This window comes from Rattus norvegicus, chromosome 5 (assembly GCF_036323735.1).
Source record: "Rattus norvegicus strain BN/NHsdMcwi chromosome 5, GRCr8, whole genome shotgun sequence".
In the NCBI taxonomy this organism is placed as follows: Eukaryota; Metazoa; Chordata; class Mammalia; order Rodentia; family Muridae; genus Rattus; species Rattus norvegicus.
The window spans coordinates 65621900-65633908 of NC_086023.1; the positions used below are offsets into that span (position 1 = coordinate 65621900).

Consider the following 12009-nt stretch of genomic DNA (forward strand, 5'->3'; position numbering starts at 1 on the left):
ACCTGTTCCTGAATGTGAGGTCTGGTTCCCTTACAGTGGAGATAGCCTTTTTAAGGGGATGGTGTTGTGCAGAAATGGGATGAGAAGCTCCCTGGACCCCACATCTAGCCACATAGATGTGGCAGCCAGTGTTTTTTTGGGCTGGTTTCTTCACTAGGAGGCCATCCTACCCTCTGAACATGGGGTTGGAGTTTTACAAACTGACATACTGGTCACAAATGAGAGAGCCCCTTCCCAGGGGCTTCAGGTCCCTGTCGATGCCTGGAGACTCTTACTCAGATAAGGCGAGCATAGCACAGTATGGAGTCCTAGTGTAGTGTAGTGTAGTGACAGAGAACAAACCAAGGAGCACAGGACTCTGGTGTGTGCAGATACCAGCGACGGTGAGTGACGTGGCCATGTGCAAGCCGGCTTTGTACTTCTGTACTCATGGCCAATACAGGAGCAGGATATGAGGCAAAAGTGCCTCCATCCCCATTTTAAGGAAGCCACCGAGGCAGCTTGTCCAGAGGGCTACACCTCCCACTGCAGGGTCAGCTTCAGTGGGCAGGCCTGGTCATCAGTATGTGCATCCAGGGGGGTGTGAATGGACAACGTGGGTTGAAACCTGTTAGCCTGGATGGCCCTTGCAATTCTTCCTTGAGCTCCAGCCTGACCCTGAGTGATGGAGAAACACTATCTGTTCAGGGGGCGATGGGGGTGGGGGTATCTCCTGTAAACCTTGTCTCAAGTTCTTCTCAGGCACCAGCTGGGCTTGCTGTACAACAAGAAAGAAAAGAGCCTCAGAATTGGGCACAAGACACACAAGGGAGGGCTGCAGGCTTTCAGACCAGGTGCCATCTGGACCCATTTTCTCACCCAGTGCAGTCAACCAGAGTCCTTACTGGTGGCTTTGTCACATCCAGTACTGGACACCCCCCCCCACCTCCCAGAGGATTTTAGATACCCTGGGTGGAAGTATGTTTCTGCCCTCCTGGAGACAACAGACATGGACACGGCTCTGAGGGTCTGTGTCCCTACCTATGGAACATTCTACCCACATGTGACTGATTCTGGTTGGAAGGATGGGTTTGGCCGCCTGTCTGTGGTTTAGGATCGGGCTAAATCTTCACTCATTCCTCTCAGATTGAGCCCCTCTGCCAGACTGAATTTCTGCACTCAATTGAGGTCATCACGTCAAAGGGTACGGTCAAAATCTAGTCTCTGGTGGAAAGTCACAGAGTGGGCAGCTCATTCGAACCTTCCCCTTGCTCAAATGGAAAAACCGAGACCAGAGAGAAAAGCATTCAGTAAGAGGTTATCAGATAAGTCTGGACACAGCTGCAGGCAGAACCAAAGGATCTTACTGTGGGGACTGGCAACAGCATTGTCAGACAGACCCAGACGGACAGGACCTCAGTTCAGCCCTGCCAGGAAACAGATCTTACTTCTCTCTCTCTGGACCTCAGTTTCCTTACTATAAAATGACCAGTGCAGTGTTTTTCGAACTTCTTTTTTTTTTTTTTTTTTTTTTTGGTTCTTTTTTTCGGAGCTGGGGACCGAACCCAGGGCCTTGCGCTTCCTAGGTAAGCGCTCTACCACTGAGCTAAATCCCCAGCCCGTTTTTCGAACTTCTAAAAAATAATTTAGCTGTCAAAGTAGCTATTCCAAAGCCGGCTGATGGAGCCGGGGGTATCTTCTGGAATGAGCCCACTGAGCAAAACTGCCTCCTAGTCTATGGCCAGAGTTGCAAACCACAGGCAGGTTGACCTACCCAAATCCTTCCAGCTCTTTCAAGTTTTTCCCCTCTGGGAGGTCATAGCTCCTCACCAGCCCTTAAAATCAGAATTCAGCAGAAGGTAGGGTGTAATCTAAACCAGCCAGGGCAGGAACTGCAGCTTCGAGAAGGCGACAGGAAAGCGGCACCATGTCCCAGTGGGGTCTCTTTCAGAAACAGAGTTTTGTTTTCCTGGTATAAAATATAGAAATAGTGGTTGTTCTCGGGGACCTGCGGTTTGGTTCTGGACCTCTCCACAGAGCCTAGCGGTGTCCCTGAGGGCAAGGATGGAGGAGACCTCTGCTCAGAACTGTCCTAAGACCATCCGCAGGTTTTTGATCTCCAGTTCCAGCTGCTTGGTCTGGACCTCTCTCTGGATTAACAGCTCCCGGAGCCTCCGGATCTCCTCCTGTTGCCGGTAAAACATCTGCAGCAGCTGCGGAAGCACAGTGCAGAGTGAGGTCATCTGGGTGGCTGGGATAGGCAACCGCACAGAGGCTAAGCCGCAAACTTTTGACTTGGTGACAGAGGTTATATTAACAGGGGACAGCCATTTCTCAGCCGTGGCGAAAGCCTCAATGACTTTACCCAACAGCGAAGTTCAAATAACACCGTGTTTGTATCCTATTTCTCCTCCCCAGATCCCTGAGGGGTAGAGCAAAGGGCATTTGGACCGGAAGCCTGAAGACTTGGGGTGGTTTGTTTTTTTCCATCACAAGACTATGTGGCTAATATTAACCTATCGGGATCTAGAATCACCTATGGAGTTTCTAGACCGAGTTAACTGAGAGGGGGAGGACCCACCCTAACTGTAGGTAGCATTAATAAATGGGCTGGGATCCTGGGCTGAAAGTTGAGTGCCAGCACCCGTCTCTGCCTCTGGCTTGTGGAGGCCACGCAGCCCGCCGCCCTGAGCTCCTGCTGCCTTGCCTTCTCCACCATGCTTTAAGTTGTTTCTGCCAAGCCTTTTGTCACAGCAGCAGCAGCAGCAGCAGCAACAACAACAGTAAGAAGTTGCTAATACACAGGCAAATCACCTCACCTGCCCTATGAGTCAGTTTTCTCCTTTGGGAAGTGAAAACTAATCCCTTACCATAATTACCACTGTACGAAATAGCCCTTAGGTGCTGGCAAGGGTCTCTGCTATTCCCCAAAATGCTTGTGATATCTCCTTAGGGTGCCAGTGTTAGTACCTCCCTTTCCAGTGTGGGAACTGAGGCTGAGGCTATTCCCATTAGCAGCCTGTCCACAGCGGTTGTCCACCAACCCAGCGTACAGCAGAGGCTGAATGCACGCTGCCTCGAAACACAAGTCTCAAAATCTCAGTGCGGTACTAGGACCATAATGGCACCAAGCCATGCCCTTCTGCACTTCAGACCATTCTCACCACCGTATTCTACACATCCATCATCTTGGTCTATGGCTGCTGTTCAGAGCCCATGTGGTGATTAAATTCCCCAAGTGAGTTAAGGCCCAGCCCAGGCCACCCAGCTACCTGCCCTTGACCTCATTACCCTCGTAGTCCACCACCCTCTCCCATCCTGCAGGCCTCTCCCCTCCTACCTCATTTTCTGTCTTTGGTGGCGGGCATTCGAAAATGTCAAAGCCGTTGGTGAGCCAGGACTTCTCCTCCAGCTGATGCTCCGTGGTCCACTTCGTTACCTTCTCTTCCAATAGAGAGAAGGGTGCCTGGTCACCATCTTCGGCCGGCTGTTTCACGGGTTCTAAGGGCTGAGGTGAAACTTGGACCACAGAATTGGAGAGGAGTCTCTCCGGAGGCAGTGCCTGAGGATCCAGCAGCTCGGAGCCGGGTCTAAGGGACATCATGATAGGCCCTGGGGGTGGAAGCAGGAGGCTGTGAACTGACTGACCATGGGTAGATGGGCGTGGACACAGGCAGGCACTTAGAACCATGGCAGAGGCTTCTGAGGATAGTCTCGAACCCATTCTAGGACAATCAGGTACCAACATGTGAAGCACATGTGTGGGAAAGGAAACCAGCAATGTACGAACAAACCGAACAGCGGAGCACACGTGCACACCCTGGAGCTGCCTCCAGATGCTTGAGTTCCTCAGATGAAGCCTGGCTTTCTCTCTCCCTTCTACCCCTAGACAGGGTCTTGCTCTGTAGTTCTGGGTGGCTCTATACTCAGTCTTCTTGCCTCAGCTCTCCCAAGGGCATGAGCCACCCTGCCTGGCCTTGGCTTTGCTTTGTAAGGAAAAGACCCACTATCTTCTGCTATCTGTCTAGCAAAATAGTGGTTTTGTTTTGTTTTGTTTTTTTGACATCTTCAGACAAGCGTTGTAGACGCAGGAGATTGGGGGCTGGTGGGGGGGATGAGCAGGGCCTACGGAAGTGTCTGAGAAGAGGGATGTAGTAGTAGGCCTCCCATGCTCTAGGGATGCGTGAAGTAACGTGGGGGTGTTGCAGAGGTGCGGACAGAGCCTGCATTGCAAGAATGGGGCAGAATCCAGTCAGGCAGTGGTCTATTGCTTAGAGAATCTTGGGTCACAGAATAACCAGAGGAAATGGGGGAGGGACGGAGGAATGTGGCTGAGGCACCCAGACACTCTGCAGCCACAGTGGCAGTTTTTCTATGGAGTGATGTCCTTTTTACCAGAAGGGGTTTTAGGGACCAGGTCACGGGGGGGGGGGGGGGCAGGGCTGGCCGACCAGGACACAACAAAATAAAGATCCAGGCCAAATCTCTCAGTTGCTCGGGACCTCAAGGACTCCATTTTCCTACCCTAGTAGCCTGCTCCCAGCCTCCCTCACTCACCTCTGTTCATTCCGCTGAGCCACTCGTGGGCCGTCAGGGAGGGCTGGGCAGCTGCGGTGGGTGGGTAGATGTCCTCTTGGTAGGATTCTGACTGCAGAGGAAATGGGGACAGTGAAGGCTGAGCCTTGGAGTCTCTCTCTCTCTCTCCCTCTCTCCCAAACCCTGCTGTGAGGAGCCCAGGCCGGGACACAAGGGCACAGCAGAGCGAGTGGGGGATCAGACTCAGCATTCCAGGTCCGAGGGCCGTTCACACTGACCCGGAGAAGGGCTCCCACAATATCGGACTGGGATCTGGGATTCTGACACCCCCGGGCTCTGTGCCCTTCTAGGTGAATATGTCCCTGAGACAGGCCCACATCGCTTACCCTCCGGGGTACAATCATGGACACCGGCTCGATGAGGCTTTTGGTTGTGATCAGTTTGTAGAAGCGGAAGATCTCGCAGGAAGACACATCGAGACCTCTCTTTGGCATGATACCTGTGGCCAGATGGGCAAGGAAATGTGAGAAATCCTGGCACGGCTAGGGCTGCAGAGACCCAGTGGGCAGCGCGAAGGCAGACTGCACGCCTGTGATCAGAAACTGCCCTCCTCCCATGTCTCTCCTCTGTGGGTAGCTCCTCGCCAATAGCTGAGCTGGGCTGCCCTGACCCTGGAAACAAAGCGGGATCCCATAATTAAGCAGAGCCTCCATCTTCAAGGTTTATTATTTTATTTCTTATTTTTATCATTTTAGCTGGATCCTGAAGCCGGTCTACTCTGCTCGAAGGCCCCTATTTCCACCCTCACAGAACCTAAATGCCGATTTTGTATTTTATTTTTCGAGACAGGATCTCATGGAGCCAATGCCGGCCTCAAACTTGTTATGGAGCAGAGAGTGGCCTTGAACTCTTGACCCTCCAGCTTCTATCTCTTTTTTTTTTTTTTTTTTTTTTGTTCTTTTTTTCGGAGCTGGGGACCGAACCCAGGGCCTTGCGCTTCCTAGGTAAGCGCTCTACCACTGAGCTAAATCCCCAGCCCCCAGCTTCTATCTCTTGTATCTCTTGACTGCTCGGATTACACATAACAACAACAACAACACACATTATACATACAACACAAACCCTCATTTGTTTGGGGTTTTTTCTTTTTTTTTTGAGGCAGGGTCCTGCTGTTATATAATCCAGGCTGGCCATAACCTTCTGATACTTGGGCCTCCTCGGCCTCCTGAGCCTAGGATTACAGATGTACATTGCTAAACCTGGCTTTCTAAATGTTCCTGACATGGCCACTCCAGTTCTTTTTTCCCCCTCTTTTTCCTTTGTTTGTTTGATACAAGGTCACAAATAAGCCTGCCATGACCTTGAGCTTATGATACAGATACGGATGACCTTGACCTCCGGATCCTCCTGCTCCCATTGGCCAAATGCCTTGCCCTGTCTTAGGAATCTGGTAATACGAGAGGCACCACCAGTGGCAACCCTCTTGGAATTCTAGAGCCAAGAGCCCCAACATGCTGTGCTTGTCCCAACTCATCCGAGCTTCAGTACTGATACTGGCATCAAGAAACAGATGGATACAGCCCATAGACCCCTTTGTCATTCCCTGATGTTTTCCTGCACCAAGGCCTAGCCCCGGTGCCCTGACCCCCACATGGCTCTGGAGTGCCACTCACCGATCCCCTTCTGTGGGTTGTAGGAGCGGTACTCAGTCAGGTAGGTCAGGTGAGGCTTCTCAGTGCTCACCTCATAGTAGCGGATGTTCCCGTCTCCCTGGGGAGGGCAACCCAGAGAGTCAGTGCTGGGCCACCAGTGCTGCACTGGCCCTGGTGACTAAGTACCAACACCCTGACTTTCAGAGTGGACAGCTGGTGGACCCATATCATACAGGGATGCCGGGAAGCATTTTTTGCCAGTTGCCAAGGCTAAGTCCCTGACCAACAACCTGGCCCACCTACGTTTCTCTAGTGCAGAAGCCCTAGGAAAATTCCCACATGACAATCAGTCAGAATGACTGGCCTCAGAGACCACCCTGGCTCTCAGCCATGAGGACATTTTACATTGTCAGAGTCACTCGGAAGAATGAATAGGGAAAAGGGATTCTAGATACAGGACATCCCCACCCATGGAGAGCTACTCTGATTCAAATTCAAAGACTCCCCATTGAGAACCACCATCTGGACCATGAGTTTGGGAGGAACAAGCTTGGGTGGGGTCACACCAAAGCCCCCGGTTCAGGTGGCCCTAGAGGAGCTAGGAAGGAAGGGAAGGCCAGGTGTCTTCTCCACCCTGTACCCCCAAGGACCCTAGGATGTTCTCTGAACATCCCCAGACCTAAGCTTAGCATATCTTATCTGCTGTATCAGTGGACCAGAGGGCTGCCTCCCTCCTAGGCCAGACTGACCTTCCCCACAATGTACAGCATGCTGGTGTCCGAGTCGAAGAAGGGAAATAGCACACCAGAGGAGCCATCCAAATCCTCCTCTGTGAGGGGCACAGAAAGGTTGTCCTGCAAGGGAAGGGAGACCATCACGTCTGGAGGACCACTCCTGGAACCCCCCATTGGTCCTGAGATTCTAACTGCTGCCCTGGCTGCCGTGGGTGTATGAGTGCGGTTGTTTGAGATAGAAAGCTTGCTGTTCTGTGTGACAAGTTTTGGAAAGAGGTCCTGGTCTTCAAGACAGAGTCTGTGGATTATTCTCTGGAGGAAATGATATTTAGGCAGCACTGCCCCATCCCACAGTCAGCCTTTTATAAAAATATTTATGCATTTTTTAATTTTATGTGTGTGGGTGTTCTGCCTGTATGCATGTCTGTGCACCATGTGCATGCAGTGCCCGAGTATACCAGCAGAGGGCGTCAGACTCTCAGAAACTAGAGTTACAGTTGTGAGCAGCCACATGGGTGCTAGGAACCAAACCTGGGGCTCTGCAAGAGCATCAAGTACTCTTAGCCCCTGAGTCATCTTTGTCAGCAGTTTTGTTCTTCACAAATCGTTTTGAAAAGTATTTGAGACGGGGCTTCACTCTGTAGTCTACATTAGCCTCGAACTCAGAGCAATTCTCCTGTCTGGGATTGTAAGCATGACCGACCTGGCTGGTTTTTTTTTTTTTTTTTCTTTTCTCCTTTTCTTTTCTTTTTCCAGCATTGAAAATTAAACCTGGGGATTCATGATATTGGGAAAACACCCCACCACTGAGCTACATCTACATATCTCTTTTAAAATTGAGAACTGGGCTGGAGAGACGGCTCAGTGGTTAAGAGCATTGACTGCTCTTCCAAAGGTCCTGAGTTCAAATCCCAGCAACCACATGGTGGCTCACAACCATTTGTAATGGGATCTGATGCCTCTTCTGGTGTGTCTGAGTACAGCAACAGTGTACTCACATACATAAAATAAATAAATCTTAAAAAAATAAGAAAAAAATAAAATTGAGAACTGAGAGGCAGTGTTGAGGCTGGCCTTGAACTCACTGTCCTTGTAACCAAGGCTTTCAGGCACATAAGTTTTCACATGCTGGACTTAACTCAATATGTAGCTCTCAGTCCTCCTTCATCGCTAAGTGCTAGGTCCAGCTACCCATTTATTTTAACAAAATGAAGGAGACAGATGTGCTTTACCGCAGGTAGGTGGGAGGCCCTGCATTCTGTCCCCAGCTCTTGAAAACACAGAACAGCCCTGCTTACCTTCCAACCACAGTGGGCCTGTGCAAGCCCTGGACCTGCTCTCCGGATGTCCCCCGCCTTGCTTTAGCCCCTCCCCAGAGCCTCTCTTGGGACCCCACCTCCTTCCGGAATCAGGAGATGTACAAGCCTGGCTGGCTGGTACTCATCCCTGGCCCCCAGCCCTGCTGCCCGCTGACTAAGTGCGAAGCTGAAGGAAGAGAGAGGTACGTGTGTGTGTGTGTGTGTGTGTGTGTGTGTGTGTGTGTGTGTGTGCGCGCGCGCGCGCGCGCGTGCGCGCATGTGAGCAAAGGGAGGTGGGGCTGGGCTGCAGGGCGATGGAGAGGCCAGGTACAGACTCACCTGGTCCCACAGGGCCATCTGCCGGTTGTTCCAGCGGGACGTACCCGTGGATAGCAGCTTCTTGAGGTTCCCCAGGAACAGTACTTTGTTGGCCCGATGCCCCTTGTAGCTGGCTTCCTGGAGGTCAGTGGATAGGTGTGGTCAGTGTTGGGGAGCTGAGGGGAGGGGACTCCCAGCTGCAGGTGGGGTTCCTGCCTCCCTCTCCACTTGGCTCCTGCTGCAACCTTGCTGTCATAGGTTCTTCCTGTCCTCAAGTGAAATCTCTCATTCTACCGAGCGCTTCTGAATAGAGTTGGGCAAACCTCTCCCCTCTCCGCTCTTTTCTCGACACAGGGCCTTGTGATCTAGCCCAGGCTGGCCTTGAACCCTCACTCCTCCTGTCTCAAGATTACAACATGTGCCATCATACCCTGCTCCACAGTGAGCACTTGCCCTGAGCCAGGCAGGAGGGCGTGGCTATGTACTGGCACTCGAATTGTCCTATTCAACTTCAATGAGGAAGGATGAGTGGTCCACTGCAGCTTCTGAGCACAGGCTCAGAAAGCAGAAAGTACCGGCCTAAGGCGGCCCCTGACCCTTGGCCAGTGACAGAGAAGAGGCACATGACCAGCTCTGAGGTCAGAACAGGTTCACAGCCCACCTCTCTACACAGGCTAATCATTTCCTTTCTCTGGCCTTAGTTTTCTCATCTGTAGAGTGGACACAGCATATCTCAACACCCCCCTCTCCCATGATGCTGAGGCCAGCTAGGGAGGCTGCCTCCAGAGGCTGAGCCCAGCTGCTGACAATGCTGTCTGTCACCCCATTCCCAAAGTATCCCTGGAACCTCGGCCCAGCACAAACCTGGAGGACAATCCCTAGTCGGGGGTCAACAATCCGAATCTTGCGGTCCTTACAGGTGGTGGCCAGCAGGCTGCCGTTGGTGTTGAAGGACATGGAGAGGATCACATCTTGGTGACAGTTGATTGTCCTCACCGGCCCAGAAATTACAGAGTCCTTTGTGTCCAGGTTCCACACCATCACCTGCCCGGCAGAGTGCTGTCTCTGAGCACAGTGGCCCTTCCTCCCAGCCCCCACAGCCACACAACAGCAGGCAGCAGCGGCAGCAGCGGTGGGGTGGCGAAACACAGTACTCCCAGGAGGGAAGGTGCAGCTGGCAGCCAGGGCACTCCTGAGGGGTGTGGCTGAGGCTGTATGCACAGCCGGGATGCTGCTGGGAGTCAGGCTGTCTAATTGAAGAAAATCACCACCAGCCTTTGAGCAACAAAACGTTTATGTTGGGAGGACCTGGGCTGTGAGGTTTTTTTTTTTTTGGTTCTTTTTTTCGGAGCTGGGGACCGAACCCAGGGCCTTGTGCTTCCTAGGCAAGCGCTCTACCACTGAGCTAAATCCCCAAACCCAGTGAGGTTTTTTCAGGAGTAGTACACCTTGCTTTCTGTTCATAACCAGGGATGTCAAAGGAGCCTGTAGCCACAGCCTAAGGATGAGCTGCCACAGGTTCCGAGAGTCTCCAGTGCTGGGAATGGTGGGTCGCAGTCACCATGGCCCATGACCTCTGGGCACTAGGTGGAGATGGGGGAAGTGTCCGGTGAGCCCAGCCCACTCCCCTGAGGTTGACTGAGTGCACTGAACTGTGTCCCGATCCTGTCTACCTAGAACCTCAAATGGGACTGTCTGTCAACAAGGTCTTGACAGATGTAGTTAGTAGACATGAGGTCACAACAGGTGAGGAAGGGTTCTCAATCTAACAGTGAGAGGAAGCAAGGACACACACACACACACACACACACACACACACACACACACACACACTCACACGGAGGCAGTCAACAGTAAGGCCTGTGGAAGCAGTAGGCTGCCAACACCTTGCCTGAGTCTTTCTAGTCAACAGAGCTCTCAGAGAAGCTTCTAGAAGTGCCGCTGTGTGTGGTTTCCTGTGTACGGGAGCCTCAGACTCACCTTGTAATCATAGCCAGCACTGAAGAGAATGTTGGCAGTTGTGGGGTGCCACTCCACCAGCCCCACCCTGCGTGCGTGACCCATCAACTCCTTCCTGTAGGTTGTGAGGTTCCTGGTCAGCAGCTGCTTGGGGATGTTCCAGATCTTAATCTGGAGGGGAGACACAGGCAGGAGTGTGAGCTGGGGGCATCTCGAGGCTGTTGCTATCATAAGCCAGAGATTTACTAGCGCCTGGCAGAAGGACCTTGTTGTTGCCCTCCGCTGGGGCCCCGACTGCAGGGTGAAACTGGAGACTCCCCAAAGCCCTCCACTTATAAGCAGGGCTGATCTTGACTAGAAGACAGGCCTTACTCTCAAACTTGCCCCAGGGGCTTTGACCATCACCATGACCTGAGCTGAGCAGGCAGGGTGGACCCAGGATGGAAGGGGCTACAGGGCAAAGGGTAAGGTCTCCGTCCCGGAAAAATACAACACAGGACCACAGGGAAAGCATAGGACATGGAGCCCAGGAAACGTGCTCGCTCTCTCGTGTTCTGCTGGGTTCTCGCTGGTGTTCAGATCCTATCCCAAAGATACGCAGGTTTCCCACGAAGCTTTGCTTGCAGCTCAGGGACATTTCCTGGTGTTGGCCTTAACATCAGGCCATGAACTGTACCTGCTCTGTGTGTGGGTCTGGAGGGAGACAGGTCTGGGCTTAGGAGGGGGAGGCGTGTCCTGAAGGAAATGGCACCTACCATGTCCTGGGGAGGAGGAGCAGGGAGCACTTTGCAAGGATTCATTTACATGCAGTGGGGTTGTAGTCACCCAGTCCCCCCAGTCCCCCTAGCCCCCCATCCCCCACTACCATCCCTGCCCCAGCATCCTGTTCCTTCCCCTCCCCCAGAGCACGCAGAAAGAAGCCTTTCAGGAAGACCTGGTAGGGTGTGGTGGTTCATGCCCGTGATCCTAGCACTAGGGATCCACAGTGGGAGGATTATAATTTTAAGGTCAGCCTGGGATACACTGTGAGACCCTGTCTCAAAACAAACCCCCCCCCCCAGTTAAAACAAAACACCCTGTTTGTAATATCTTTTAGGGGGATTTTCGGAGCAGTCCTTAAAGGAGAGGTTTGAGGAGAGCAGCTGTGTTTTGCATAAGCCTGAGGGTTGGAGACCAGCCAAGTTCTCAGGCCTGACCCCAAGCTCCTACCCGGAACTTTCTGCTCTGAGACAAACTCTTACATACAACTGAGGATGAGGCTGGCCTTGAACTTGAGATCTTCCTGCCTCAGCTTCCCCAGAGCTGGGATTCCAGGTGTGCACCACCAACCAGCTTTCTCAGTGTTCTCTATCTTTCCCCCACCCTGCTTCCTTCCATAATAAAGTCTCTTTCTCTTTTTGTCTCAGCTGTCGAGCAGCCCTGAGCTAAATTTAGGAACTCAGCGGCTGCATCCTGCAGCACTGACATTTCTAGCAGTCCATCACTTCTGCTCTATGTAGTCATTTCTCTCAAGGGAAGCAGGACAGAGAAGAG

At 52.4% G+C, this 12009-nt stretch overlaps 1 protein-coding gene across 5 annotated transcripts in view; it reads right to left on the reverse strand.

Moving 5' to 3' along the window:
- Nucleotides 1–1920: 1920 nt before the first annotated feature.
- Nucleotides 1921–12009, reverse strand: part of Coro2a (coronin 2A) — a 53664-nt gene continuing 43575 nt past the window's right edge. For all 5 annotated transcript variants that reach the window (XM_006238058.5, XM_063287629.1, XM_017593364.3 and 2 more), the window contains 9 exons: nt 10498–10647; nt 9382–9561; nt 8539–8655; nt 6917–7021; nt 6189–6285; nt 4902–5014; nt 4537–4627; nt 3320–3591; nt 1921–2192 (listed from right to left, as the gene is read on the reverse strand). In XM_006238058.5, coding sequence (XP_006238120.1) covers nt 2061–2192; nt 3320–3591; nt 4537–4627; nt 4902–5014; nt 6189–6285; nt 6917–7021; nt 8539–8655; nt 9382–9561; nt 10498–10647 — 1257 coding nt within the window. In that variant the 3' untranslated portion in view covers nt 1921–2060. The remainder of the gene's footprint in view (nt 2193–3319; nt 3592–4536; nt 4628–4901; nt 5015–6188; nt 6286–6916; nt 7022–8538; nt 8656–9381; nt 9562–10497; nt 10648–12009) is intronic.